This window comes from Mustela nivalis, assembly GCF_964662115.1.
Source record: "Mustela nivalis genome assembly, chromosome: 7".
Classification (NCBI taxonomy): domain Eukaryota; kingdom Metazoa; phylum Chordata; class Mammalia; order Carnivora; family Mustelidae; genus Mustela; species Mustela nivalis.
Window position 1 is genome coordinate 96285059 of NC_139026.1, and position 24298 is coordinate 96309356.

General features: G+C 57.2%; 3 protein-coding genes across 17 annotated transcripts; 2 read left to right on the forward strand and 1 right to left on the reverse strand.

Moving 5' to 3' along the window:
- The first annotated feature begins 71 nt into the window (after nt 1-71).
- Nucleotides 72-7540, forward strand: ARHGEF25 (Rho guanine nucleotide exchange factor 25). 2 transcript variants are annotated; one of them, XM_082741967.1, is made up of 16 exons: nt 72-270; nt 555-669; nt 2930-3144; nt 3276-3371; nt 3445-3521; nt 4162-4228; nt 4422-4525; nt 4710-4779; nt 4894-4983; nt 5068-5160; nt 5303-5353; nt 5547-5624; nt 5807-6007; nt 6152-6332; nt 6567-6778; nt 7083-7540. In XM_082741967.1, exons 1-16 carry the CDS (start codon nt 172-174, stop codon nt 7191-7193), a joined length of 1860 nt encoding a protein of 619 aa, XP_082598093.1. In that variant the 5' UTR covers nt 72-171; the 3' UTR covers nt 7194-7540. The 2 variants fall into 2 exon arrangements, with proteins under 2 accessions (XP_082598093.1, XP_082598094.1); XM_082741968.1 differs by lacking the exons at nt 72-270; nt 555-669 and adding an exon at nt 1768-1980.
- Nucleotides 7541-9396: 1856 nt separating this feature from the next.
- On the forward strand, nt 9397-16329 carry LOC309869993 (solute carrier family 26 member 10-like). Of its 11 annotated transcripts, none has more exons than XM_082741957.1 (18): nt 9398-9764; nt 10273-10383; nt 10984-11141; nt 11300-11464; nt 11728-11946; nt 12575-12657; nt 12798-12945; nt 13055-13168; nt 14068-14145; nt 14236-14331; nt 14663-14769; nt 14875-14944; nt 15017-15133; nt 15272-15305; nt 15438-15466; nt 15563-15624; nt 15736-15842; nt 16159-16329. In XM_082741957.1, the coding sequence occupies exons 1-18, from the start codon at nt 9422-9424 to the stop codon at nt 16266-16268; spliced, it is 2151 nt and encodes a 716-aa protein (XP_082598083.1). In that variant the 5' UTR covers nt 9398-9421; the 3' UTR covers nt 16269-16329. The 11 variants fall into 11 exon arrangements, 10 of the variants coding, with proteins under 10 accessions (XP_082598083.1, XP_082598085.1, XP_082598084.1 ...); XM_082741959.1 differs by having other exon boundaries at nt 15563-15617; nt 15736-15905; XM_082741958.1 differs by having other exon boundaries at nt 15384-15466; nt 15736-15905; nt 16159-16287.
- A 51-nt stretch (nt 16330-16380) lies between these two features.
- B4GALNT1 (beta-1,4-N-acetyl-galactosaminyltransferase 1) lies at nt 16381-23322 on the reverse strand. 4 transcript variants are annotated; one of them, XM_082741965.1, is made up of 12 exons: nt 22803-22919; nt 22602-22642; nt 21979-22197; nt 21282-21446; nt 21065-21171; nt 20560-20600; nt 20242-20422; nt 19171-19269; nt 18842-19032; nt 18227-18367; nt 17711-17951; nt 16381-17099 (listed from the first exon to the last, which is right to left on the reverse strand). In XM_082741965.1, exons 3-12 carry the CDS (start codon nt 22194-22196, stop codon nt 16882-16884), a joined length of 1602 nt encoding a protein of 533 aa, XP_082598091.1. In that variant the 5' UTR covers nt 22197; nt 22602-22642; nt 22803-22919; the 3' UTR covers nt 16381-16881. The 4 variants fall into 4 exon arrangements, with proteins under 4 accessions (XP_082598091.1, XP_082598089.1, XP_082598092.1 ...); XM_082741963.1 differs by lacking the exon at nt 22602-22642 and having other exon boundaries at nt 22803-23322; XM_082741966.1 differs by lacking the exon at nt 22803-22919 and having other exon boundaries at nt 22638-22717.
- Between the last annotated feature and the right edge of the window lie 976 nt (nt 23323-24298).

Below are 24298 nucleotides of genomic sequence, written 5' to 3' on the forward strand. Positions count from 1 at the left end.
AGAAAGCAAAAACCCTACCCCTTTGAGAAGTTTGGCTGGGGTGGGAGTGGGGGCGGAGCCGGGCAGGGGGCGGATTCGACAGCAGCAACTCCCCGGACGCGAGCAGGCCTCGAGCCCCCAGGCTTCCGTGCCCCCTCCGCCCTGAAACTTGGAGCAGGGTAGGGGTCCAGCATGAAGCCCCCGGACCGCCCCGCCCCTGGCCGCACGGACCGGATACTGGGGGTCATGGGGGGCATGCTGCGCGCTTGCGCCGTCCCCGGGCAGGAGTGGGTAAGAAAGAGGGACCACGGTGAGGTTGGGAATCTTTAGGGGGCTTCAGGTGGTCTGCACCCTACAACTCAATTTACCAGCAAATAGGAATTCTGAAGGGCAGTCGCAGGATTCCTTGAGTTCCAAAAGAGGGCCAAGGCCCTGGTCTGGGCGAACCCGTCCCTCCAACCCAGCCTAGGCGACCCTTTCACAACAATGTGGATTTGACAGGAGGAAGAAGGAGAAGCGGGAGGTCAAGGCTGGGCGTGGAGTGTGGTTTCCTTACCACCAGTCTTTCCCCACAGCCCCCGAAGGGAAGCCCCCTAGAGCCAGGAGGGAACGAGACAGAGTCTGACTGTACCGAGGGGGACCAGAAAGGGGAGCGCGAACGTGAGGTCCTCGCCTGGGTTCCGCTGCCCGGTAAGACGCTGGGGGTGGGGTGGGGCACGGTTTGCCCTCCTGCGCAAAGTGGCGAATTCAAATAACGCTGCTCTTATTAGCATAAAGGCTTGCATCTAATCTGCATGAGACCCATTTAATTGCCAAGACCTCCACGCTTCTCGCCCTCTAATGCGCTGTGTGTACCCCACATCAGCCGGCCCTGAGCCCCCACAGGCGGAGTGTCCCCGCGCCCCACCCCTGGCTCCTCGCCAGCCCGGGCTCCCGGACTTCGCCTTAATTGGTGATTAGCCTCAGCTGGAGTCCTGGGGCCTGGAGGAAAGAAGGGTCTGGCGAGAGAGGGCGGCACCTGGGCTGTGTTCCCCACAGAGCTCCCCATTCACGCGTCCCCAAAGGGTAGGGGGCTTGTCTAACCCTGCGCGGCTAGGGACAGTCCCAGCCCCCAGGACGTCTTCGCACAGGCCCGGGCCCATCCGTCCGCACCCTTTCCCATTGCAGAGGCGGAGGGGCGACCTGGGCAGATCCCGCCCCCGACCCCAGCGCTCCGCAGTCGGGAGCGCGAGAGGCAGTAGGGAGGGGAACCCGGGGCGGGGATCCGAGGCTGGAGAGGAGAGGCGGAGGCGGTGGGGACTTGGAGTGGGAACGTGGTGGTGCCTGGGGGAGGAGGATTGGGGCTGGAGCCGGCACAGGCTGAAGGGGGGAAACCAGAGAGAGAGGGCGGAGCTGGGCCGCAGAGGCCCCTCCCCGCGGCGGCACCGCGGCCGGGCCTGTTATTCGGCTCGCCGTTCGGCCGGGACCCGCGCAGCGCCAGTGACTCGGGGAGTCGGCCCCCGCCTCCTCCCTGCCCGGGCCTAGAACCACCCCAAACCCGAGAGGCCAGAGACGGAGCTGGAGCGGCTGCCGCATCCCGGCCCAGCTTCCCCCACCATCCCTCCCCGCCCCGCTGGACATCTGGACCCTGGGCCCCGCACCGACTGGGTTCCGGAAACCCTCCCCGCCCAGCTCGGCTGCCCGGCCTCGCGCCGCCCGCTCTGCCGAGCCCCCAGGCCTCCCCCAGACCAGACTTCCGCCTACCCCTGGACGCCCCTTCCCAGTTCCCTCCCTCCCCTCCTCCCCCAGCCTGGAGCGGGGTAGGAGGGAGGGGGGGTGTGCGCCCTGCGCCGTCCCCGCCCCGCCCCCCGTGATTCCCCCTGCATGGCCGGCCCGGGTGGGGGGTGCGGGGGGGCCCGGGCGCCATGCGGGGGGGGCACAAGGGGGGTCGCTGTGCCTGTCCCCACGTGATTCGAAAAGTGCTGGCAAAATGCGGCTGCTGCTTCGCCCGGGGGGGTCGTGGTGAGTGCGAGGTCGCAAGGGCCCAGCGTTGAGTGGGGGGCGGGCTGATGGTTCAGGGCGTCAGACAGACCTGGTCCTAGGGATTCAGAGGTTGGAGACTTGTACCTGTGTTTTCCAGGAAAGTGACTTAGTAGATCTCCAAGATCCCTTCTGCCTCCAAATTTTTAATCAGTTCAAGTTAAGGAAATTGGGGAAGGGGCAGCAAACTCTTCTCTCCATCTTGTAGTCAACTGGGTTCTGAGAAAAACCCATCCACAATCCCCCTGGGCCTACAACCAATCTTTCTTAAATCCTTTTGCTGAGAATCTACTAAGGATCTGAAGAGGGCCAGAGAGGAGGAATGAGGATGAGGGTCTACCTGGGGCTTTATGACAAATCTCTGATCCTCTATTCCTGACCCAGGGCAAAGATAACCCTAATGAGTTCTCCTCACTTGCCTCCCCCCTCCCAGTTGGGTTTGTGCATGTGTTGGGGAGATGGGCTGCAGAAGTCTTTTCTTTTTATAGTGATTATAGCAATTGGTGCAGGAGGGGTCTGGGGGTGGCAGATGGCCTTTCAGCTCTCCCCCCCCCCCCGCCCACCTTCTCAGGGAATGGTCTGTGCCCATTGGAAGGGGGTGGCTTGTAGGAGAGCAGATGGCCACCCCCAGCTTCCCCTGTCTGCCCAGATGCCTGCCCAACCATATCTGTGGCGTGCTCTGGATATGGGGGAGCATCCACATGAAACTGGAGGTTCCAAGCTTTGGGAGCCCGGGTGTTTACTGTCCTCCCTCCCAAGGATGCCCAGGTGCAATTTTCTATCCTGGCCAAATCAAATGAGGATGACAAGAGAGTGGGCCCTGGGGGAGGGCTCAGCATTATGAAGAAGAGCCTCTGGGAGCTCCCTAGAGCCCTGAATCTAGAGCTGGAGTAATATCTATGGCCCCTTTTCTTCCCCCACTCCCCATTAGAGTCCTATTCCATTGCTGGCAGTGAGGGGAGTATCTCAGCTTCAGCTGCTTCGGGTCTGGCTGCCCCCTCTGGCCCCAGCTCTGGCCTCAGCTCTGGCCCCTGTTCCCCGGGCCCCCCAGGGCCAGTCAGTGGCCTGAGAAGATGGTTGGATCATTCCAAACATTGTCTCAGTGTGGAAACTGAGGCAGACGGTGGCCAGGCTGGACCATATGAGGTGAGCAAGGGGCACCACAAAAGCATGTAGGACAATCCATGAAGGACACTGGGAGAGAGGGCAGGTTGGGGGCCACTGGTTGCTGGGGAGACACAGCCCATGACCTCTGACACTTGACCTCTGGCTCCCAGAACTGGATGCTGGAACCAGCTCTCACCACAGGAGAGGAGCTTCCAGAACTCACCCTGCTGACCACATTGTTGGAGGGTCCTGGAGATAAGACACAGGTATGAAGAAACGGGTCTGTATGGCTTCCCAAAAGCATCCATGTGCTGACTCTAGGATGTTCTGTCCTTCCAGCCACCTGAGGAGGAAACTCTGTCCCAAGCCCCTGAGAGTGAGGAGGAACAGAAGAAGAAGGCTCTGGAAAGGAGTATGTAAGTGTCCCCATACACTCCCCCACCTTTGCCCCCCCCCAACCATTGTGCAACTTCCAGAGAACTGTTCCTCACATTTTATTTATTTATTTATTTGTTAGAGATTATTTATTTATTTATTTATTTGACAGACAGGGATCACAAGCAGGCAGAGAGGCAGGCAGAGAGAAAGAGAGAGGAGGAGGAGGAAGCAGGCTCCCTGCTGAGCAGAGAGCCCGATGTGGGGCTTGATTCCAGGACCCAAGGATCATGACCTGAGCGGAAGGCAGAGGCTTTAACCCACTGAGCCACCAAGGTGCCCCTGTCCCTCACATTTTAGATTTAATATTGGAATTTCTGGGCGCCTGGGTGACTCAGTGGGTTGGGCCGCTGCCTTTGGCTCAGGTCATGATCTCAGGGTCCTGGGATCGAGCTCCGCATCGGGCTCTCTGCTCAGCAGGGAGCCTGCTTCCCATCCTCTCTCTCTGCCTGCCTCTCTGCCTACTTGTGATCTCTCGCTGTCAAATAAATAAATTTAAAAAAAATCTTAAAAAAAAATACTTGGAATTTCCTCTGAGGTTGGCTATGGTAATAAGGGGCTTCTAGTCCAGGAAAGAGGTAGTGGCTAAACCAAGGATGTGCACTCCTGCTCTCTTCCCAGGTATGTCTTGAGTGAACTGGTAGAGACAGAGAAAATGTACGTGGAGGACTTGGGGCAGATTGTGGAGGTAGCTCCCTTTTCTCTCCCCAGCCCTAAGCCCAGCCCTTTTCCTATGCTCAAGGCTAATTTTAGGGGATGCCTTAGTGCTCCTGTGTCCTACCTTCCCAGTCCCCTCTACATCCTGGACTTCTTGGGGGTGGGGGTTCCCCCCATAAAGGCTGGCCCCCCCCACTCATGCTCCCACCCCACTCGTCTCATAGGGTTACATGGCCACCATGGCTGCTCAGGGGGTCCCGGAGAGTCTTCGAGGCCGTGACAGGATTGTGTTCGGGAACGTTCAGCAAATCTATGAGTGGCATCGAGAGTGAGTGGTGGATCCCCGAAAGCGAGGTGGAAGGGCATACCTCTGTTGTCTCTGTAACCTAGCCATGGGCCTGCAGTCTCCTGAGCAACGTCTGGAGTGGCTTAATGGCCCAGCTAGGGTAGACAGCTCTCAGTTGAGTCGGGTGGGGGTATTTGACCAGCCTTTTCTTCACCAACCCCTCCAGCTATTTCCTGGAGGAGCTACAGCGGTGTTTGAATGATCCTGATTGGCTGGCTCAGCTCTTCATCAAACACGTGAGGCTTAAGGGGGCGGCTTGGAAGGAGGGGGGCTTGGGAGTGGGTCGGGGCTCCCCAGAAGTATTCTCTCGCCTCACCCGTCCTGTTCTCCTTAAACTTGACCCCTGTTAGGAGCGCCGGCTGCATATGTACGTGGTGTACTGTCAGAATAAGCCCAAGTCAGAGCATGTGGTATCAGAATTTGGGGACAGCTACTTTGAGGTCAGTGGCTGAGGTACCTTGGGGGAAAGGGGACAGAATCATCAGGCTCTCCATACTTCGTAACTACCCTGTCCTTGTCGCCAGGAGCTCCGGCAGCAGCTAGGGCACCGCCTGCAGCTCAGCGACCTGCTCATCAAACCAGTGCAGAGGATCATGAAATACCAGCTACTGCTCAAGGTCAGGACCACCTATTTCCTGAGGGTTCCACTGGCTGGGACAGCCCTTGCTTGTCTCGTTCCTCTCCCCAGTGTTCCTAAGGCTCCCCCCAGACTTCCTGGGCACCTTCATCTGTCCTGAGTATTTCTTTTCTACATCTTAGGATTTTCTCAAATATTATAGTAGAGCTGGAATGGATACAGAAGAGCTGGAGGTGAGGACTTCCATCTCTGCTAGGACACACACCACCTACTCCTTATTTTTTTTGGTCTCCTGGGATACCCCAGCAACTTGGGTGGTGTTGAGCTGTCTGGTTTTTAGGGGGAGGCTGGTTGAGAGTTGAAACATGCTCTGAAGAGGCCTCTTTCTCCACAATGACATTGCTCCTCTCTTCATCTGTGACCCAGCAAGCTGTGGAGGTCATGTGCTTTGTACCCAAGCGCTGCAATGACATGATGACCCTGGGGAGACTTCGGGGCTTTGAGGTATGGGGATAGAACAGGCAATTGGAGGCCCAATGCTCTTTGGCCCCAGTCTGAGTACTTGGGAGGTCCTCATGGGGGACCTCTCCCTCCCCTGAGACCGACTCCACGGTTGTTGGGAGAATCAAAGGAAGTCCCTTTTCTCTTTTTTTTTTTTTCTCAAAATCACTACCCTTTGGTTCTAGGGCAAATTGACTGCTCAGGGGAAGCTCTTGGGCCAGGACACATTCTGGGTCACAGAGCCCGAGGCTGGGGGGCTGCTGTCCTCCCGGGGTCGAGAGCGACGTGTCTTCCTTTTCGAGCAAATTGTCATCTTCAGTGAGGCCTTGGGAGGGGGAGTCCGAGGAGGATCACAGGCTGGATACGTGTACAAGAGCAGCATCAAGGTGGGGAGGAGGCCACAAGGGAGGGGTCTGGCTGGGATGCGGTGAGGCCTCTGAGAGAACACCTGGCTCCTGGATTTGTTGGAGGGGATGGGAACCAGAGACAGCCTAAAGAATCTGGGGGCTCTCTCCTACTTGCCAATCTAGGTGAGCTGCCTAGGACTGGAGGGGAACCTCCAAGGTGACCCTTGCCGCTTTGCGCTGACCTCCAGAGGGCCAGAGGGTGGGATCCAGCGCTATGTCCTGCAGAGTGCAGACCCCGCAGTGAGTCAGGCCTGGATCAAGCAAGTGGCTCAGATCCTGGAAAGCCAGCGGGACTTTCTCAATGGTGAAGCTCTTACCCTCCCTCCTTGACATGCTCCTTCAGCCCTTTGACCTCCCAAATCCCTCTCTGCCCAAAATTTAGTCCCTGTCCTCTTGACCCCAGCTTCTCCCCCCCTCCCCAGCAATTTACAATGGCTGACAGTTCATGGGAAGAGGGCAAAGTGAGAGGATGGTCTGTGTAGAGCCTTTAGGGAAAGAACCTGTTGTAACCCTCCTCCTGTTCCTCTCCTTGCCCCAGCATTGCAGTCACCCATTGAGTATCAGAGACGAGAGAGCCAGACCAACAGCCTGGGGCGGCCAGGAGGCCTTGGGGTGGGGAGTCCTGGGAGAATTCGGCCTGGAGACCGGGCCCAGGTCAGCACACATACACCCATCAATGGCTCTCTCCCCTCCCTGCTGCTGTTGCCCAAAGGGGAAGTGGCCAGAGCCCCCCTGCCTCTGGACACACAGGTATGAGGAACGGAGTCCCCTGTTATAGGGGCAGAATGGGGAGGGCCTCTTTTATTCTGGGATCCCTAAATCCCCCTTCCCTATACCATTCCTTTCTTCTACCGCATGCCTTTTTTCTGCCCTTTCCTACTTCCCTACTCTTACCTTACCCCCTCCAGTTTAATCCTGGGAGAAGCTGATGGTTTTAGATGATCTAAGATGGCTAGCAAGAGGAGGTGGCTTAGCTAGGGGCATACACTGAAAAGAAAGGAGTGAGGGTGGATTCCTAGACTTTTTTCCTCCTCCGACACGAATCTTTCTTCAGGCTCACAGTGACATCCCCCGAGCCCCTCATGACTCTCCTCCAGCTCCACCAATTCCAGACACCCCTCCTTGCCAAGCCAGACTTGCCAAGCTGGATGAAGATGAGCTCTAAGTGGTGAAGGCCGGGGTGGTGCTGACCCAGCCACCCTATTTCCTGAGAACTTCAGGGCAGTCCTTCTGGCACCACTTTGGAATTCCTTCTTGATGTGCCTGGAGGGGGCAGCGAGGCTGGGAGTGGTGTTGACTTGGCACAGGATACCTAGACTCAAAAAGACTTCTTTCTGCTTAAGGAACATGGGTTCCTTCAGCTCCCACCCCTATGCATGCGTCACGGGTCCCCCCCAAAGAAGGATATGTGGGTGGGTGGGTGGGAGGGCTGGGGCAGGGGCCAGGTAAAAATGATTGGTTTTGATTTTGATTTTTTTCCAGTTTTCTGAGATTAAAGGTTTTGTGATATCACTAAGGCTCCTGTCTTGGCAGAGGGAAGGGGAAGAGGAGTGAAGTGATGGGGAGAAATCCGCTGGGCCTGTGGATGGTCTGGTGAGAGGAGGACACGGGGTGAAAGACAAAAGGTGTCGCTGTTTTTGTCCCTCACCTGCAGCTGCGCCATCTGGCAGTCTGGACCTGGAGCTTGGGAAACCCTAGATCCGTGATATATCCTCCTCTTTCCCAGGCTGCTTTCTCTCCCATCTGGCCTCCATTCTAGACTCCACTGGAAAGCCCAGTGTAGTGTGACTTCCCACCATTCCCCCAACATCCGGATTCTAAAGGACTAAATGCCCAAGTACCTTTCCTTCTGAGGCCTCCATGCTCAGCTGAGTGGGAAGGGAGATGTGGAGAGGGTGCTGGGGCCTGTGGCCCTCTTTGGCCCTGGATCTCCTTCTTTTTGCAGTTTGCGAGGTCACAGGCATATCCGTAGTGAGCAGGAAGGGAGTCTTCTTCAAGTCCAGACCCAAGAGTGGACAGCTCAAAGGGGTCTTCATCCCTCCCAATTTCTGGGATAGCCCCTGGGATGGAGAAAGCCAAACATGCAGAGTTCCGTATCCAGACACCCTGTCCTGGGTCCTTGGGCATCGGTGTATCCACCGTGTCCACTCGTCCCCTGGGCTTGGTCACGTGTACTTGGGCTTCCTCAGCAGACAATAGGCTGCTGGTGTGGGAGGGTGAGGAGGAGCTGGAGCCTCCCTGTGGGCCTGAGGTCCCTCTGGCCGACAATGGGGGGAGGGACCTCTTAAGGGGGGGACAGGACGTACAGCCCAGATAAGACTTCTGGGGAACAATAGGAGGAATTGAAGAGGGGAGACCCACCCTCACTATACCCCACACCCAGGGCTTTGGGGTCAGGGACTGGGGACCAGAGGGTGATGGGGAGGGATGCCAAGTATTCTTGTAAATGGAGGAGGGGATGGGGAAAATAGCAGGATGCTGGAGCTCAGAACTTTTGTATCTCTTGAGGGACCACAGAGGTTCATGAGGTGGGTGCATGACCCTTTTGAACTTAATTTAACCACAAATGTGTTTTTGAGTGCCAACTTTGTAAATAGCACTTGAATGTAATAAATGGCACTTCAAGTTCTTTTTGTTGTTGTTGTTTTGTTTTGTTTTTTGGCTTTTAAGAAGCAAAATCAAAATTTGCTCTCAGTTCAGTATTTCCTCTGAGGCCCTGAACTGGGAAGTTAGGCCCAGCTCCCAGCAGAGGTGTGGGTGGTAGTTCTCGGTCATCCCCGGGCTCTACTGTAGCGGAGTCCCATCTTAGCAGGCTTCAAAGCTGCTCTGCCAATGGAGCCCCTTCCATTTCCTTGGGGCAAGCTGTATACCCCATGCAGATTTGGGTCTGGCGGAGAGGCATGTGTGTGTTTTGAGGGGGGCACGCTGAATTTTCTTGGGGAGAATGCAGAGGCTCTAGGAATGATGGGCCACTCTAGAGGAGCAAGCTATCTCCTCCCAGAGGGCCAACGCAGAAAGGAGCAGCAGCCGGATGGCCAGAATCAAAAGGCTTAGGAGTGGGAAAAAGTGCGAGCTGGGTGTTCAGAATGCGCTGGTCTTTTGGCCTTTGTCTTTAGTCCCTACACCTTTCCATACACCCGCGCCACCCCGACCCCGCCCTCGTCCCACCCCAGTAGGCTCAGGAGTGAGCGATCCCGCCGAGGTTGTCTCAGGAAACGCCTAACATAGAGACGCCCTCTCCCCAAGTCTTTGCAGTCTCTGGGCCGTTGATGGTCCCCAAGAGAGGGCGCCCTGCAGGGCGGGATTGGACCCTGCTTCAGGGAGGCGGGACTCAGGGCTAGAGGGTGGAGGGGTATTTAAGACTAGGCGGGGTTGGAGGTGGCCAAGGGCAAAATGAGTGGGCTACCAGACGCCAGGACCTGCCCAGGCCTGGGAGAGGCCTCCGACCTTAAGTTCCCTCTGGGCGCCAAGTTCAGGGAACCTCTCACCGAAGCTCGGTTCCAGCAACTCTTCGGGGACGCAGAGCAGGAGTCGGACCTACTCTCGGAGCCCCGCTGGTCCCGGCTGTGCAGACAGTGGAGGCGTCTGCCTGGCGCTTGCTCCGGACCGGGGGCGTGGCGCCTGCTGCTGGCGCGGCTGCCTCCTCTGCGCTGGCTGCCCCACTACCGCTGGCGGGCCTGGCTGCTCGGGGATGCCGTGGCCGGAGTGACCGTGGGCATCGTGCACGTGCCCCAGGGTGAGCGGCCCCAATACCGGCCCGTCTGGGGCCCGAGCTCTGGAGGGCGTCGGGAAGGTGCAGAGGCTGGAAACCCAGGAGCGAGAGATTGGGTAATGTGGCTGAGGGTTCGGAGACAGGATCTGAGACCAAGTACCGGGTAAGGACTGCCGAGCTGCATCAGATCCCTACCCCCAGCTCCCTTCATTTGCGCAATCCTTCGAGAGAAGTCTTTGACACGTTCCGGGTCAGGGAACTGGAGAGGTACAATACCGGCTTCCCCCACACTCGCCACCCCCCTCACCCTCGTCTAGGCCGACACGGATCTGTGACCTTGTCCGCCTCAAGACCTCCCACGGAGGCCTGTTAACCCCTGGGTTCCCTCATGTGGCATGATTTAGCGTCTCCATGCCAGCCTCTGAGAGTGTGCACAGGAAGGGTGGCGTTCTGGAGGCTGGTCACCTTCCCCCAGCCACCCCCTCCCCCACACCACACACCCCGATGATCTTTCCTTCCACTTCTCCCCTAGGCATGGCTTTTGCCCTCCTGACCTCTGTGCCTCCAGTGTTCGGACTCTACACTTCTTTCTTCCCCGTCCTCATTTACACCTTGTTGGGTACTGGGAGACATCTGTCCACTGGTGAGCGACCCGGTGACTCCTCTCCTTCTCTGTGGGGTGCCAGTGGACAGGGGTTTGAGGCTTGGGTTCCTATGAGCTCCTTAGCTCTTGTTCCCCTCTTCCCCTCCCCTGCTTCCCTTCCAGCCTCTGCCGTTTCCCTGCCGGGAACTTGGGACCTAAGCAAAGTTTGCTGGGCCGTTGGGGGGATTGAGGGGTAGGGGGTGGGGGTTGGTGCTGAGTGTGTGCAAAGAGAAGGGAGTGTCCTCGGACTTTACTTCACCCCCAGGAGATTCGGTTTAAATGAACATCTCCGGGAGATGGAAGAGGAGAACAGAGATGCGCGGTTACCCAAAGGAGCGCGCGGTCCGCGGGGCGTTTGCAGGAGGAGTGTGATGCATTAGGGGGCAGTATTTGCCGGCTGGCGCGCTCTCCTAGCCTCCCTCCGGGCACGTTCCGGGCTGCTGCACCAGCTCTCGGCCCCATGGCCTTCACCTGCGCAGCAGCCTTCCAGGAGAGCGGGATCTGACCGCAGCAGCCTGACCGGGGACGCGGAGCCTCAGCGGTCACCGCACCCGAGGCGGCAGGGCTGGTGACCTCTGCGTTTGAATTCCTCGGCCCTAGGAACTTTCGCGGTACTCAGCCTCATGACGGGCTCGACCGTGGAGCGGCTGGTGCCGGAACCCCTCGGGGGTAACCTGAGTGAAATCGAGAGGGAACAGTTGGACGCTCAGCGGGTTGGGGCGGCCGCAGCCTTAGCCTTCGGGAGCGGGGCGCTGATGGTGAGGGAGGATCCTGCGGGATCCACGCTGGGGTCCCTGGGGAACTGGGCCAGGAGAGGGGGGCGGGACACGTGTCCTGCGCGGGCGTAGGCGGGAGAGGTGCGCTCCCGCGGGTCTGCTACTCCTCCGGTAGTGATTGTACATCTCCTCCCCTGCAGCTGGGCATGTTCGCGCTGCAGCTCGGCGTCCTGTCCACCTTTTTGTCGGAGCCTGTGGTCAAAGCGCTGACCAGCGGGGCCGCGCTGCACGTGCTCGTGTCCCAATTGCCCAGCCTTTTAGGGTTGCCCCTCCCGCGCCAGATTGGCTGCTTCGCTCTCTTCAAGGTGGGGGTGGAGAACAGCGGAGAAGCGGCTTCTGGAGGTCTTGGGAAGAGGGAAACCCGGAAAGGAAGGAAGGAAGGACGGCGAGTGGAGGGATAGAGGGTGACGGGGGCGGAGGGAAGGAAGTTAGAACCACTGGCTGAAAGAGGGTCGCTGTGGCGGTGGAAGTCCCGATGGGAGCCGGGAGGCCTTGCCTCGGCCGGGTGGGTCCGCGCTGGGGACAGTCGACCCGGCACCCGGCCCTCGCTCACCGCCCCTCCCCGCAGACGTTGGCCGCTGTGCTGACCGCGCTGCCCCGGAGCAGTCCGGCAGAACTGACCATCTCGGCACTCAGCCTGGCGCTGCTCGTGCCCGTCAAAGAATTGAACGTGAGATTCCGGGACAAACTACCCACCCCGATCCCAGGCGAAATCGTCATGGTGAGGATGGCTCCCGGGTCGGGGGTGCGCCCTGCACCCTGCACCACACAGCCCTTTGCCCATCGGGTAGGAGCTGGCCGCTGCCGCCCCCTCGTGGAATGCAGCGAGTTTACAGAGAAGAAGTCCTGCGCATCCGTATCCCTTTCCAGGCCTCTTCCCAGAACACTTTGACCCTCTGGAATCCCCCACTCACTTCTCGCACGGAGCCTCTCCTGGACCTCTTACAAAGCCTTCTTCCTGCTTACAGCGCTCCCTTGCGGTGTCGCTCGCCACGGCACTCTCCACTCACATCTCTCCCCTCACCCGGTCCTTCGCTGTTCACTGTTCACTTCCCACGCCCACCTACATTTCTCTCTCTCCACCCATACGCCATCTATGCTGAGACATATCCCAGCTCTCTTACCTAGAATGGCTCGGTACACTTCTTGATGTCTACCATTCCTCATGGGAGTCCCTCTTCTTCCATCTCTTTCTATAACCTCGCATATACATCATTCCTCTTTCCCATCCCCACCGTCCTGCACTCTAAATGGGCGGCCAGGCACCCAACCCAAACACATCCCAGAGCCCCGAGGGGCTGGGCCTCCAAAAACAATTAACAGTTGCCTTAGAATCCTTTTTCTCCGTGAGGCTCTTTCTAGTCTCTGCCAGGAAGCCCATCTCCTGTCATGCCCTAATTTGCTCTCTTTCCCAGGTGCTTCTGGCCTCTGTGCTCTGCTTCACCTCTTCCCTGGACACAAGATACAACGTCCAGATAGTGGGGCTGCTGCCTGGAGGGTAAGGGAATCGAGAGCCTGCTCTTCTCCCATTTCTCCCACCCAGCACTTCCCCTTGACCCACCCCACCCTGTTTTCTCTGTCTTCCCCATATCCTTCTTAGGACCAACCCATCCTCACCCTGGATCCCTCTCTCTCCAGATTCCCCCAACCTCGCCTCCCTAACCTGGCTGAGCTGCCCAGGATTCTGGTTGACTCGCTGCCCATCGCGCTGGTTGCCTTTGCTGTGTCCGCTTCCCTGGCCTCCATCTATGCAGACAAGTATAGCTACACTATTGACTCCAACCAGGTGTGACTCCGACTGAGGACCCCAATTCATTCAGGACACAACCCCCTAATCTGATGTGCCCTCCCTATGCCCTTGTCTCTCTCCTCTTCATCTCACTGCATCCCTCCAGGAGCTCTTGGCCCATGGTGTCTCCAACCTCATCTCCTCCCTCTTCTCCTGCTTTCCCAACTCCGCCACATTGGCCACCACCAGCCTACTAGTGGATGCTGGTGGGAACACACAGGTAAGAGCATGTCTTGGATGAGGAGAAGGGCGGGAAGGTATCCAGGGGGATGGGTGGTGGTGAACAAACAGGTGGAGGATGGGTAGATTCCTCAGAGGGCAGCCATATAGAGGAGGTTAGGAGTCTGTGCGGGAGAGGGATGGGGTGGGAATTTCTAGGTAGGAGATGGAGAGAAGATAACTAAGCTCCATTAAGACCTTTGTAGACTTGGGGCACCTGTGTGGCTCAGTGGGTTAAGCATCTGCCTTCAGCTCAGGTCATGATTCCAGGGTCCTGGGATGGAGCCCTCCATTGGGCTCTCTGCTCAGCGGGGAGCCTGCTTCCCCCTGCCTCTCTGCCTACTTGTGATCTTTCTGTGTCAAATAAATAACAATCTTTAACAAAAAAAAAAAAGACCTTTGTAGACTCTAAGCACTCAGTTTACAGTGCCCACATGTAACTCAAAATAAAAACAAAACTGAACTGTAAAATAAATTTGAGAGACAAACTTCTGATTTCCACACCCCCCCCCCCCATGGGACATATCACACATGAAAGTCTCCCCCTAATATTTCTGGTTTCCTACTTTGCTGGTCCCCTAAGAATGTGGTGAGCCTGCTTTTAGGGTCATCCAACAGTGGCTTTTAAGATGGACATGGGCTTCAAAAATAGGGAAATTGAACTACATCTACGTAGAGACCGGCAAATGAGAGGCATTTAATTGGGAGAGGAGAAAAGTAGATGTGAGATGCAAACTAGCAAGAAGAGAGTGGAAGACTGAGGAATATCTTCATGGACAGGGATTCAGAAGGAGGGAGAGTTCCAGGGAAGGCAAGGTAAAGTGGGCAGGGCGGCCAGCTCCCTCACAGTGGTGCATGAGATCCCTTTGCTTCTCGGCTTCCATCCCTCCTCCTTTCTAGCTGGCAGGCCTCTTCTCCTGCATAGTTGTCCTCTCAGTGCTGCTGTGGCTGGGGCCCTTCTTCTATTATCTGCCCAAGGTAAGGAACAGAGGAGCTATTGGGGGTGGCCAGGAGGGGTGGCTATATTCCAGGACACTGAGGCAGTCAGCTTGCCTTCTCTGCCCCAAGGCTGTCCTGGCCTGCATCAACATCTCCAGCATGCGCCAGATGTTCTTCCAGATGCAGGAACTGCCACAGCTATGGCGCATCAGCCGCATGGACTTTGTGAGAAGTGGCAACATTACTCCAGATTGCCCCCTCCCATTTCCCAGCATCCCCAGCCTCTGCCCTCAATTGAAGCTAATTGTCCTGGTCCTACATTCTGTAGCCCCCCCATACCCCCCCCCCCCACTGCAACAAGCCTACCTCCTAATCCCATTACCCAGACACAGGGTGGAGGGTGGGGTTTCCCCGCTGAGTCAATCCTGTCCCTTCCTCCTGTCATTCTTTCTACCTTCTCCTGGGCCATCCCTTCCTATCATTTGCCTTGGCAGGCACCACGCCTCTTTCCCTAGCAGTGATGGCCTGGCCTTTCACTCCCAACCCTGTCCTGCAGGCTGTATGGATGGTCACATGGGTGGCCGTAGTGATCCTGAGTGTGGACCTAGGCCTGGCCATAGGTGTGGTCTTCTCCATGATGACTGTGATCTGCCGTACCCAGAGGTGTGAGTGGAGATGAGCCGGGAAGCACAGTGGGGAGAGAACAGGTGCTTGGGGTGACTCTCCAGCCAGGCCAGGCTGGGAATCTGACCCCAGCTTCCCACCCAGGGTGCAGTGCCTGGCACTTGGACTTGCTGAGGGGACGGAGCTCTACAGGCCACTCAGAGAGAGCCACAAGGTGGGTGGACTATGGACAACGAGGGAAGGGAAGACCAGACCCGGGTGTTTTTCTGACCCTCTGCCTCCTTAGCTCCGCAAGGTCCCGGGGCTCTGCATCCTGAGCTACCCAGCACCCCTCTACTTTGGGACCCGTGGGCAGTTTCGCCGCACCCTGGAGTGGCACCTGGGGCTTGGAGAAGGAGGAAAGGTGAGAGACCTGGTCAGAGGGGAGGGTGGCTTCTCCGGGAGAGGGAGGCAGGTGGGTCTTCTGAAGGAGATCACTGCTTACGGGGCACACGTTCATGCTGGTGTCTTGGAGGTGGTAACTGCCCTTCTCTACTCACAGGAGGCTCCAAAGACAGATGGCCCACCCGATGCAGGTGAGATGGGATGACGAGGAGGAGACTGGGCATGTGCCCTGTGGGGCGTCTGGCCACTCCTGCCTTCTCCCATCCTAGTTGCTGAGCCCGTCAGGGTGGTGGTCTTAGACTGCAGTGGTCTCACCTTTGCAGATGTTGCTGGAGCCAGAGAAGTGGTACAGGTGAGGGATGGGGAAGGTAGGTCGAGGAGAAAGTCCCCTTAGCATCCCATGCATACCCTCTGACGTAGGATTTGACCCCCCTCTCCTTCTCCGCAGCTGGCCAGCCGATGCCGCGATGCTGGGATCCACCTTCTCCTGGCTCAGTGTAATGGTGAGAGGTGTGGAGGCTGGAGGGACCTGGAGACTGGGGAATGACCAGAGACGTGGGGGAGGGAAAAGGACATGGTATGGATTTAAGACCTACAGGCCTGGCCTGCCTCTCTACACAGCCTCAGTACTGGGGACACTGACCCAGGCAGGACTCCTGAACAGAGTGACCCCAGAACAGCTGTTCGTCAGTGTCCAGGATGCAGCTGCTCATGCCCTGGAGAGACTGGTGAGGGGGCAGGAGCAACAGGAGGGAAACCCAGGAGGTGCTGGGCTATATAGCAGATCACATGTGAGTCCGTGGCTGAGAATCTAAGCAGAGGATTCTGGGAAAAGTCCTGAGAAAGAGACTAGGGGAGGGAGAGTGGGGGATGAAATGATGAGTCAATTTAAGGCTAAGCCAGGGAGACGGGGCCCAGCTCTGCGTGAAGAACTAAGGAGTTAAGAACTAAGGAGTGGGGTGGTGTGCCCTCAGAGGACTGCCAAATGCTGAGGGAGGGAGGAGGGCACTGAAACTATTCCTGATATGTCCTCTCTCTTTCCAGGAGACTACGGGTCCGAAGACTTGCACAGTGTGGGTCTGACACAGTCATCCGGGAGTGTGGAGGGCCCCAACAATATGTGTGTGAGGAGTCCCCTTACTTCTTATAATTAATAAAACAAGGCTGAGCACCTTTGGGGGTCATGAAGTGAACCTCTGGGTGTCCGCACACTGATCCCCGGTGCCCCTTTCTCCATGCTCACAGCATTGCAGACACAACTAAAAATGACTTTCACTTGTGTGTTCACCAGCGCCCCCCCACCCCAGAAGTCTCCAGTTCTCTCCATGGGGGGTGGGGCTGGAGCCTGTGCACAGAGTCCTGGATCCAGAGATGGGGGAGGGGGTACAGCCCTGGGAATACACGCAGGGACTTCCCCACCCCCTCAGTCCCAAGGAGATGAGAGGAGAGTATTTCCACTTTAGGTTCTTAGAGTCTCCATGGGCTCTTTGGCACTTGGAAAGTGACCCCCCCCACTTCCTGTCCCATGACAAAGGGGGTGGCGGGAGGACTTGGCACTGGCTGTGAGACAGTTATGGCTCCATCACATCCCTGGGCACTCGCAGAAAGGAGGAGTGCCACCAGGACAAGCCCCTGCTTGGGATCAGTTTCTGAAGGGGATCAGGGAGAGTCAGTGGAGCGGTCACTGGGTGCTGGGGTTTGCTAGAAATTCCTGGCAGGGACAAGGAGGCAGGCCCAGCTTGACAGTTTGAAGGCCCCTAGTGGCCCTCATTCAGAGGTCATGCACTGCAGCCGGTGTTTGAAGAAGAGTAGGCGGTGTTTGGCCACCTGACTTTCATCCAGTGATCCTGGGTAGCGGTAGCGGGCATAAGTCTCTGTCCCCACATCCCTTGATGTCCAAGGCAGCTTCAACTTAGATGCGTGATCCACAACGACGTCTGAGCAGGAGCCCACTCGAAGGGAACCAAGCCCATCCAGGAAGAATTCTGGGGTGGGGGGCGTGGAGGGAAGGGGAGTAAACATTGAAGGGTCTGAAGGGTGTAGAAGGCCAACCCTTAAGGGAGAACTAAGATTTGGGGTATGGAGGGTGCATAGGCAAAGACCCTGTTTCTGAGGGCCTTGGGCCAGTAATTAATTCTCCAGGGTCTCAGTTTCACTCTTCTGTAAAATAAAGTCAACATACTTACCTTGTGCTTGGATAACATACCACAACTGTCCACCCTCCCCAACACCTAAAGTTTCAACAGATACTGAATGGGCTGCTCCAGGAGTGTGGTCTGAACCAGGGGGAGCGGCTGGGAGTGGAGGGAAGGTGGCGGTGACAGCGGTGGGGAAGTCAAATGTAGACCCAGGGGCAGTACTGGGTCTGGAGGTTCAAATGGTGTGCGGGCCAGGAGGGTGGGAGCTCTGTGTCTTGCCAAGGCTCACATCTTGGTAAATCTTCGCAGAACTGCCCCAAGAGCCCCGGGTGCCACCCGTGGGTTTCACGGGGGAGGGGGTGGGGTGGGCGTAGGAGTCGCCAGCGCCCTTGGATCCTCACTCAGCGCCCGGCGGGTCCCTGATGGGCCGGGCCAGGCCGGGAGAGGGAGCCACTCACCCAGATGCGCCACGCGGCTGAGGCGCGGGTCGAAACCGACCTCGCGCACCTTGTCAGTGCGCGCCAGGAAGAAGTTGACCACGCCGTCGGTCACCACGCAGCCTGGAAAGCCGACGAGCTCGTGGTGGAAGCCGCGCCGTTGCCGGAGGCAGTTCCCGCGGCCTGGCGCGCCAGGCTCCACGCTCAGCAGCTGCCTGTAGGTGGTGGCAAAGCCGGAGATCTCGCGCACCGCGCCGCCGACCTGCAGGAAGTGGGAGGATAGCTCCAAGAGGGACGGGGACTGCCGGGGCTGGGAGTGGGGGTACCACATCTGTGCTCCCTCTCCCCCGCTTGGTTCCCGGGCCCCGTCCTCCTCCGCTCCACTCCTACAGGACCCGGGGGTCTCCCAGGCTCCGCCGCGTCTTCTGTCAGTCCCAGGACCGTCCGCGCTCGCGCTCGGCCGGGGCTCCCCCGCCGCTGCCTCAGCCTGCTGAGGCCCTCCTTCTCCCACCCCGCATCCTGCAGGCCCTCCCCTACCAGGTCCAGCGGCGTCCGCTCCAGCACGTCCACAAGCCTCTCCAGCCGCGTCCGCGCGGTGAACACGAAGTCGTCGTCCACCCACAGGACGTACTTGGTGGTTACCTGGGATACGGCCAGGTTCCGGCCTGCGAACCAGCCCTGGGGGAGGGTATATATGGTCAGTGAGGCTGGAGAGAGAGGACCTAACCCCTCTCCCGCCTTCCCTTCTCTTTCCTGACGCCTCTCTTAACAGTAGTGCCCACGAATGGCTCAGGCCTGGGTAAAAAAGGCAGTTTTCCACGGCGAGGGGTTGTCAGTGTTCTGGGAGAAGGTGTTAGAGCGCATCTAACCGTGCACCCCATTCATCCATTCATTCATCATTCATTCATTCATCACCTATTTGCTGAGCGCTCCCCAAGTGCTCAGCACTTTCTAAGAACGCAGGACGAACAACATAGGCACGATTCCTGTCCCACGGAGCTTACTTCCAGGAACTGCCATGCTTAACAGGCACCCCAGTAATTCTGATTACAGGTAGGTAGTCCTGAGAATCACTACTCCGGAGACTTCAGACCGAGGGCGCGCCTTCCTCCGCGCGCTCTGGCGCGCGGTTCAGCCTCGCTGGCTGCGCACCTTGCCAAAAGGCATGAGATAGTGCTCGATGTGGGGACCGCTAATGCTCTCTGGCTTGTCGCTGTCGTCGGCGATGACCACGGTGACCGTTGGGTAGAAGCGACGGATGCTGGCAATGAGTGCCCGTAGCCGATTGTAACGCAGGAAGGTCTTAGTAGCAATGGTGACCAGGGCACTGATGTTGTACTGGGCTGGGGAGGAAGAGGGTTAGGTGCAGAGGAAGGAGAATGGGAAATTAGGAGCAGGAAAACATCTTCTCCCAAGGCTTCCCTCCTCCACCTTCTCCCCACTAGACCTCGATTTTAGGTCGCGGCAGGCACCGGCCTCACCTCCCTGGGGTAGAGACCCAGATGGGTACAGCCGAGGGTTGGGGGGGTGTCTTATGCGGATGGTAAAGGCAGCCTCATGTCCCTCTGTGGAGAACCGGACTGGGAAGAAAGGACACAAGCCGTGGTGCTTAAGGCTGGGATAACATTCCTTTTTCAGTAAATCAGTATTTAAATGCCTACTCTTTCTGGGCCCTGATGGACAAGAATTTAAGATTTTTACCGCTATGGTACTAACATTCTAATGGGTGGGAAATTAATTTTAAAAGGAGATTTAATGAAAAGCACACGTTTATTGAGCATTTACTATGTGGCAGGTACTTTTTCAGTTACCTTAAATATAGGAACTCATTTAATCTTCACAAGTCCTATTAAGTAGATTTCTACTACAGAAAAAGACAGAGAAATTAAGTAACTTGTCTTCATTTACAGAACTCTTAAGCAACAAAACTGAGTTAGGAGCCTAGTCAGTCGTTCCAGGCTAAGTAAATGAAATTTAGAGACTGGTAGGCCTTGAAAAAACAAGTAATGTGATAGTGAAGAGGAACCAGTTGAGTTGAGATCCAAATGACAAGAAGGAGCCAGCTGTACAAAAATCTAGGGGAACAGCATTCTAGGCAGAGGGAACAGCAAATGCAAAAGCCCCAGAGTGGGAGCAGGTTTGGTGTACCAAGCCTTGGAGAGAAGCAGGAGGGCTGTGTTGTGCCTTTTTTGCTAGAGAAATGGGAGCTCTGGGAGTTAAAACCCTTTGCTCTCCTGGAAGTGGTGGATTGGAAATAGAGTTTGAGTTTTCTGGCTCCTGGGGCAGGTCACTTCCTGGGGCCCCCACGGTTGGCCTGAAGGGGGGACACACCCAAAGCTCGGGTTTCCCTTTGGCCTGCTCTGGCCCCAGATGAACAAAGGCCCCTTCTCTCTCTCCCTAGTCCTGCTAGCCTAGCTGAAATGCCCATTGTGTGACTGGGCAGCTCTGGCCATTGCCCTAGTATCTCCCACACCCTCTGCCATTTGCCCGCTCCAGCCTTTCTGGGCTCTCTGTTCACCCAGCCAGCCACTGCCTCCGCCCAGGCCTCACACCTGTGTCTGCTGTGTTTGCCTGGTAGCTTCGGCTGCTGTAAGTGACCAGTTGAAGCTGCCGGTTGAGTTGGTCTAGCCCAGGGCTGGTGAGGGTGAGATCTGGCTGCCCCTCTCCCATGAGAGTCACTCCAGTCACTTCCCCTGCCACATCCCAGGTGCCCAAGGAGGCTGTCAGGTTCACCTGGGAGAGGAGGATGTACAGGGTTAGGTTTCACACCTACCTCCTACCTCCCTGGTAGCTTCATCCCTCCTTTGGCAGTGGGGTCTCCCTCCAGCATCCTCTGCCCACCTGGCCTTCCCAGCCTCATTTCCTCTTACCTGGTAAAGCTCCTGACCAGAAGCTGCCTGCAGGCTCAGTCCTAGGAGGAAGGAGAGAGAGTCAGAATCACACCCAGCCTTGAATTCTTCTGCACTTCGTCTCTCTTCACCACCGCAGGGACCTTCTCACCCATCCCTCTTTGTTGAGGCCATGGCAGGGTACCTGTTAGGATGAAGCCTAGAGTAACTGATTTTTTTACTCCTTTCCATCAAAGCAATGGCTCTTTATGGCCTGCCCCACCTACCCACTAATCTTTGGTCAGTCAGCAAAGAATAGATTCTTTCCCCCAAACCTCTCCAGTTACAGCCTTCTGCAATTCCTGACAACGTAGAGTCCCTTCTGTCCTCATCTCCCATCTCATGAGCCCCCTTCTGATCTCAAGTCCCCCTTTCACTGGAAGTTCCCCACTTCCCATTCCAATCTTGCTTCACTCTTCCTCACCCAACTTTGAGCTCTGACACCCCCACAGTGCCTTAGGTCATCCCTGAAGCTCATTCTCCCCACCTGGTACCAAGATGCTCCGGAGGGGCTGGACTTCCACACCCTGCAGTGGGTACTGAAGAGGGGAGTTGGCAGGGGCTATGAGCAGCCGGTCAGCAGCGGACTGGCTCCTGGCAGTGGAGGACAGAGAAGGAATCACGGGCAGAGGAGCTCTCCTTCCAGTCACACCCTCCCTCCAGGCCTCCCACTGCAAAGACACACCCTCATTTCAAGATAGTACCTTGAAAGGAAGGCCTGGAACTCCTGCTCCCTGGAGGCAGAGGCAGCCCTCAGCTCCTCCGGGTCAAAGGCTTTGGTGAGGTCGATGGCTCGGACCTGCCTCTGGAAGGGGAGGTAAAAGCTCCTTCCACTGGACTCACAACTACAATTGTTCCCAGAGAGCAGCCTGGAGGGGGGACGAAGGTCATCAGAGCCCAGCCATCCAACTCCATTCACCCCGAAACATTTACACAGTGCTCCACACCTTGGCCTTTCAACCCTGCCCATCCAATGTCTGTCCCCTAAAACATTGCTTTTCAGATAGTCTCCAGGGGGAGAGACCACCATGACTTGTCCCCTAAATCTGGATTTTACAGAGCCGTAGAATAGGGTCAATTGCTAGAATTTCAGAGTTGTCTACCCACCATTTAGGACCCCACATGGACTCCCCTTTCAAGTAGAATCATCAGGACATTGGGAAGTTTTCTAGGGCCCTCCTATGCCTGCACATCCTCTCCTCCCCATCACCATGACAAGGTTCAGGGAGGAGAGATTCCCCCTCCCCGCCAGCCCAAGACTCAGCAGCTCCCCCTGCCTTACCCCCACTCCCCAACTAGTCAGGAGAACCCAGAGATCCGAGCTCAGCAGTGCAGGAAACAAAAGCTCCCCACGCCACCCCCAGCGAGTGCCGCTCTGCCGCCACCACCCCTGGCACTCACCCCACCACTTGCTCCTTGATCCTGACTGGGATGTGTGCATAGCGGGGCTCGGGCGTCAGGTCTGGCAGTTCTGGTCTGGGGGGGCCCTGCAGGGGCGCCCACAGCGCAAGAGGTGCCCCGAGGCCCGGCGCGTCCCGGGTGCTCGCGTACAGGAGCCCCAGCGAGGCGCAGGCGAGCAGCAGGACCAGCACACAGAGGGCCCGGCGGCCCAGCCGCATCCTGGTGGGCGGTAGGAGTGGGAGGGTGAGAAAGGTGCGGGGGGGGGGGCGTGGGCTGGGACCCTAGAGCCGGGAGGTTCTGGAGGCTCCTGCCAGCAACCCGGTGACGCTCTCTACATCTCCGCGCGCTAGGATTTGCACAGCGAATCGTTCCCCCGGCCCTCCTCCCTCCACTCCCCGGGCCTCGGGTCTCCCGGCCTCCTTTCTTCTCGCCTTCTCCCGCATCTCGGTTTCCTCTCACGCCCGAGGCCCGGCATGTTGATGCGAGAGACCGCTGGATGCGGGGCTTTCCTCGGGGCCGCGAATAAGTAGGACTGCATCGTTTTCTTAAAGCAGCGGACTCCCCCATTCCCGCCCCAACCGCCCCCGGCCCGCGTGTCCCCCACCCCGCGGTCCGAGCATCACCTGGGCCCCGGTGGGCTGCACAGGGCGGCTCCACACCTTGCCTGTCATGAAAAATGCAGAATCACGCCCGCGCTGTTGCGTGCCCCCGGCGGAGGTGACCGCGCAAGTGGCCTCGGGAAGCTGTGAGGAGGACCCGGGGGACCCGCGAGCGCGCCGCCTCCCGCCTCCAGCTCGGCCCCCTCATCCCGCCCGGGCACTGACCTGTCTAACGTTCTAAGGCCGCCACAAGATTTCCGTCCGGGCTGCTCCAGGCTCTCAGCCCCGGCCTGGGGGTCTTCATGGGGCTGGAGGCGGCCTGATCGGGGAGCCAGCCGTGAGCCTGTGTCGTGGGGATCCTCCTGCCTCCCGGGCTCGCCCAACCCCTCCCGCCTTCGGACGCTCGGGGCTTTGTAGACCGCGGCGCGGGGTGGTTCTGGGCGTTTCCTGCGGGGGGGTGGGGTGGGAGGTGGAGAACGGAGTTGAGAAACGGTGCATCCCAGCCCCAGAAACGAAGGCTGGGCTCCCCGGCACCCTGTCCCACTTGCCGGGAGGGGAGGGCTCAGGCCGCCGCCCGGTTGTTCAGATCGCCGCGCCGCGCGGCTCGGCTCCCGGGCTCGGTGCGGCGGAGGCTCCAGCTCCGCGCGGGGAAAGCGAGCGCCCGGGCGCCTTCTGGTGGGCGCAGAGGACATTGCGGGGGCGCCTCGAGAAGGTCCTTCTCCCGACCCTCCCAGCCCTTCTCCTGCAAACCTGGGATCTCAAGGGCCTGCCCCAGTCCCATTGTATTTCTTAGTCGTGTGGAGCCTCCCTGTCATCCAGGCAGTACACGAGGATAGGGAATAAGGGCTTTGGGGCGAGGGCTTCTTATAACCCCATTCCAAGGAAGGTTTGGGTGGTTAGAGTGGGATACAAGAAACCAGACTAGATCCTGAAAAATAAGATTTTGCCTGGCTAACAAAGACAGGTTCACACCCTCCCGCCCATCCTCTCCTCCTCCGCGGCACCCCTATCCCAATCATCCAAAAAACACTGGAGAAGTAATCCAAAGGCCTGCTTCCCCTAACTGTTCCTTTTGCAGATGCTGGAGGAAGTGGCTAGGTTGGCTGTAATTCTGCATGCAAGCCTTTGACCCATAGACTCCCTTCCCTACAGCAGGATTCAGGACAGTATTCTTGTTCTTAGACTACATACCCTCAAGTGTTAAGGGATAAAGTGGCGGGATGTGTGCAATCTACTTTCAAGTTGCTTGGAAAAAATAAATGATACAATGATACAATGTATACGTGTTGTATATATATGGGTACATGTGGTATACATAATACTGAATTTGTATTTTATTCATTTAATAACTCGTCACAACACTCTTTATATGAACTGTAGGGCTTATATGTGTCTATATGCACATATATACAGAGAGGGAGAGAGAAAATGATAAATGTGACAAAATGTCAAAAATTGGTGAAGCTGGTTAAAAGGTATGTGGGAGCACTGTGTTTTCCAAGTTCCGAAGTTTGACATTATTTCCAACTAAAAATTAAAAAGAAAAAGTCTTGCTTCTCCACTACTTTAGTGGAAAGTAAGCATCTATTTAGTAACTCAGTTATGGTCTGAGAAATTGTTTCAGCACATTACTGTCACATTTATAAAAATAGACAAGTAAAAATTTTAATAATGAAATTATAATCATAATCTAGAATTTCTAACAGAACTTATACTAATTC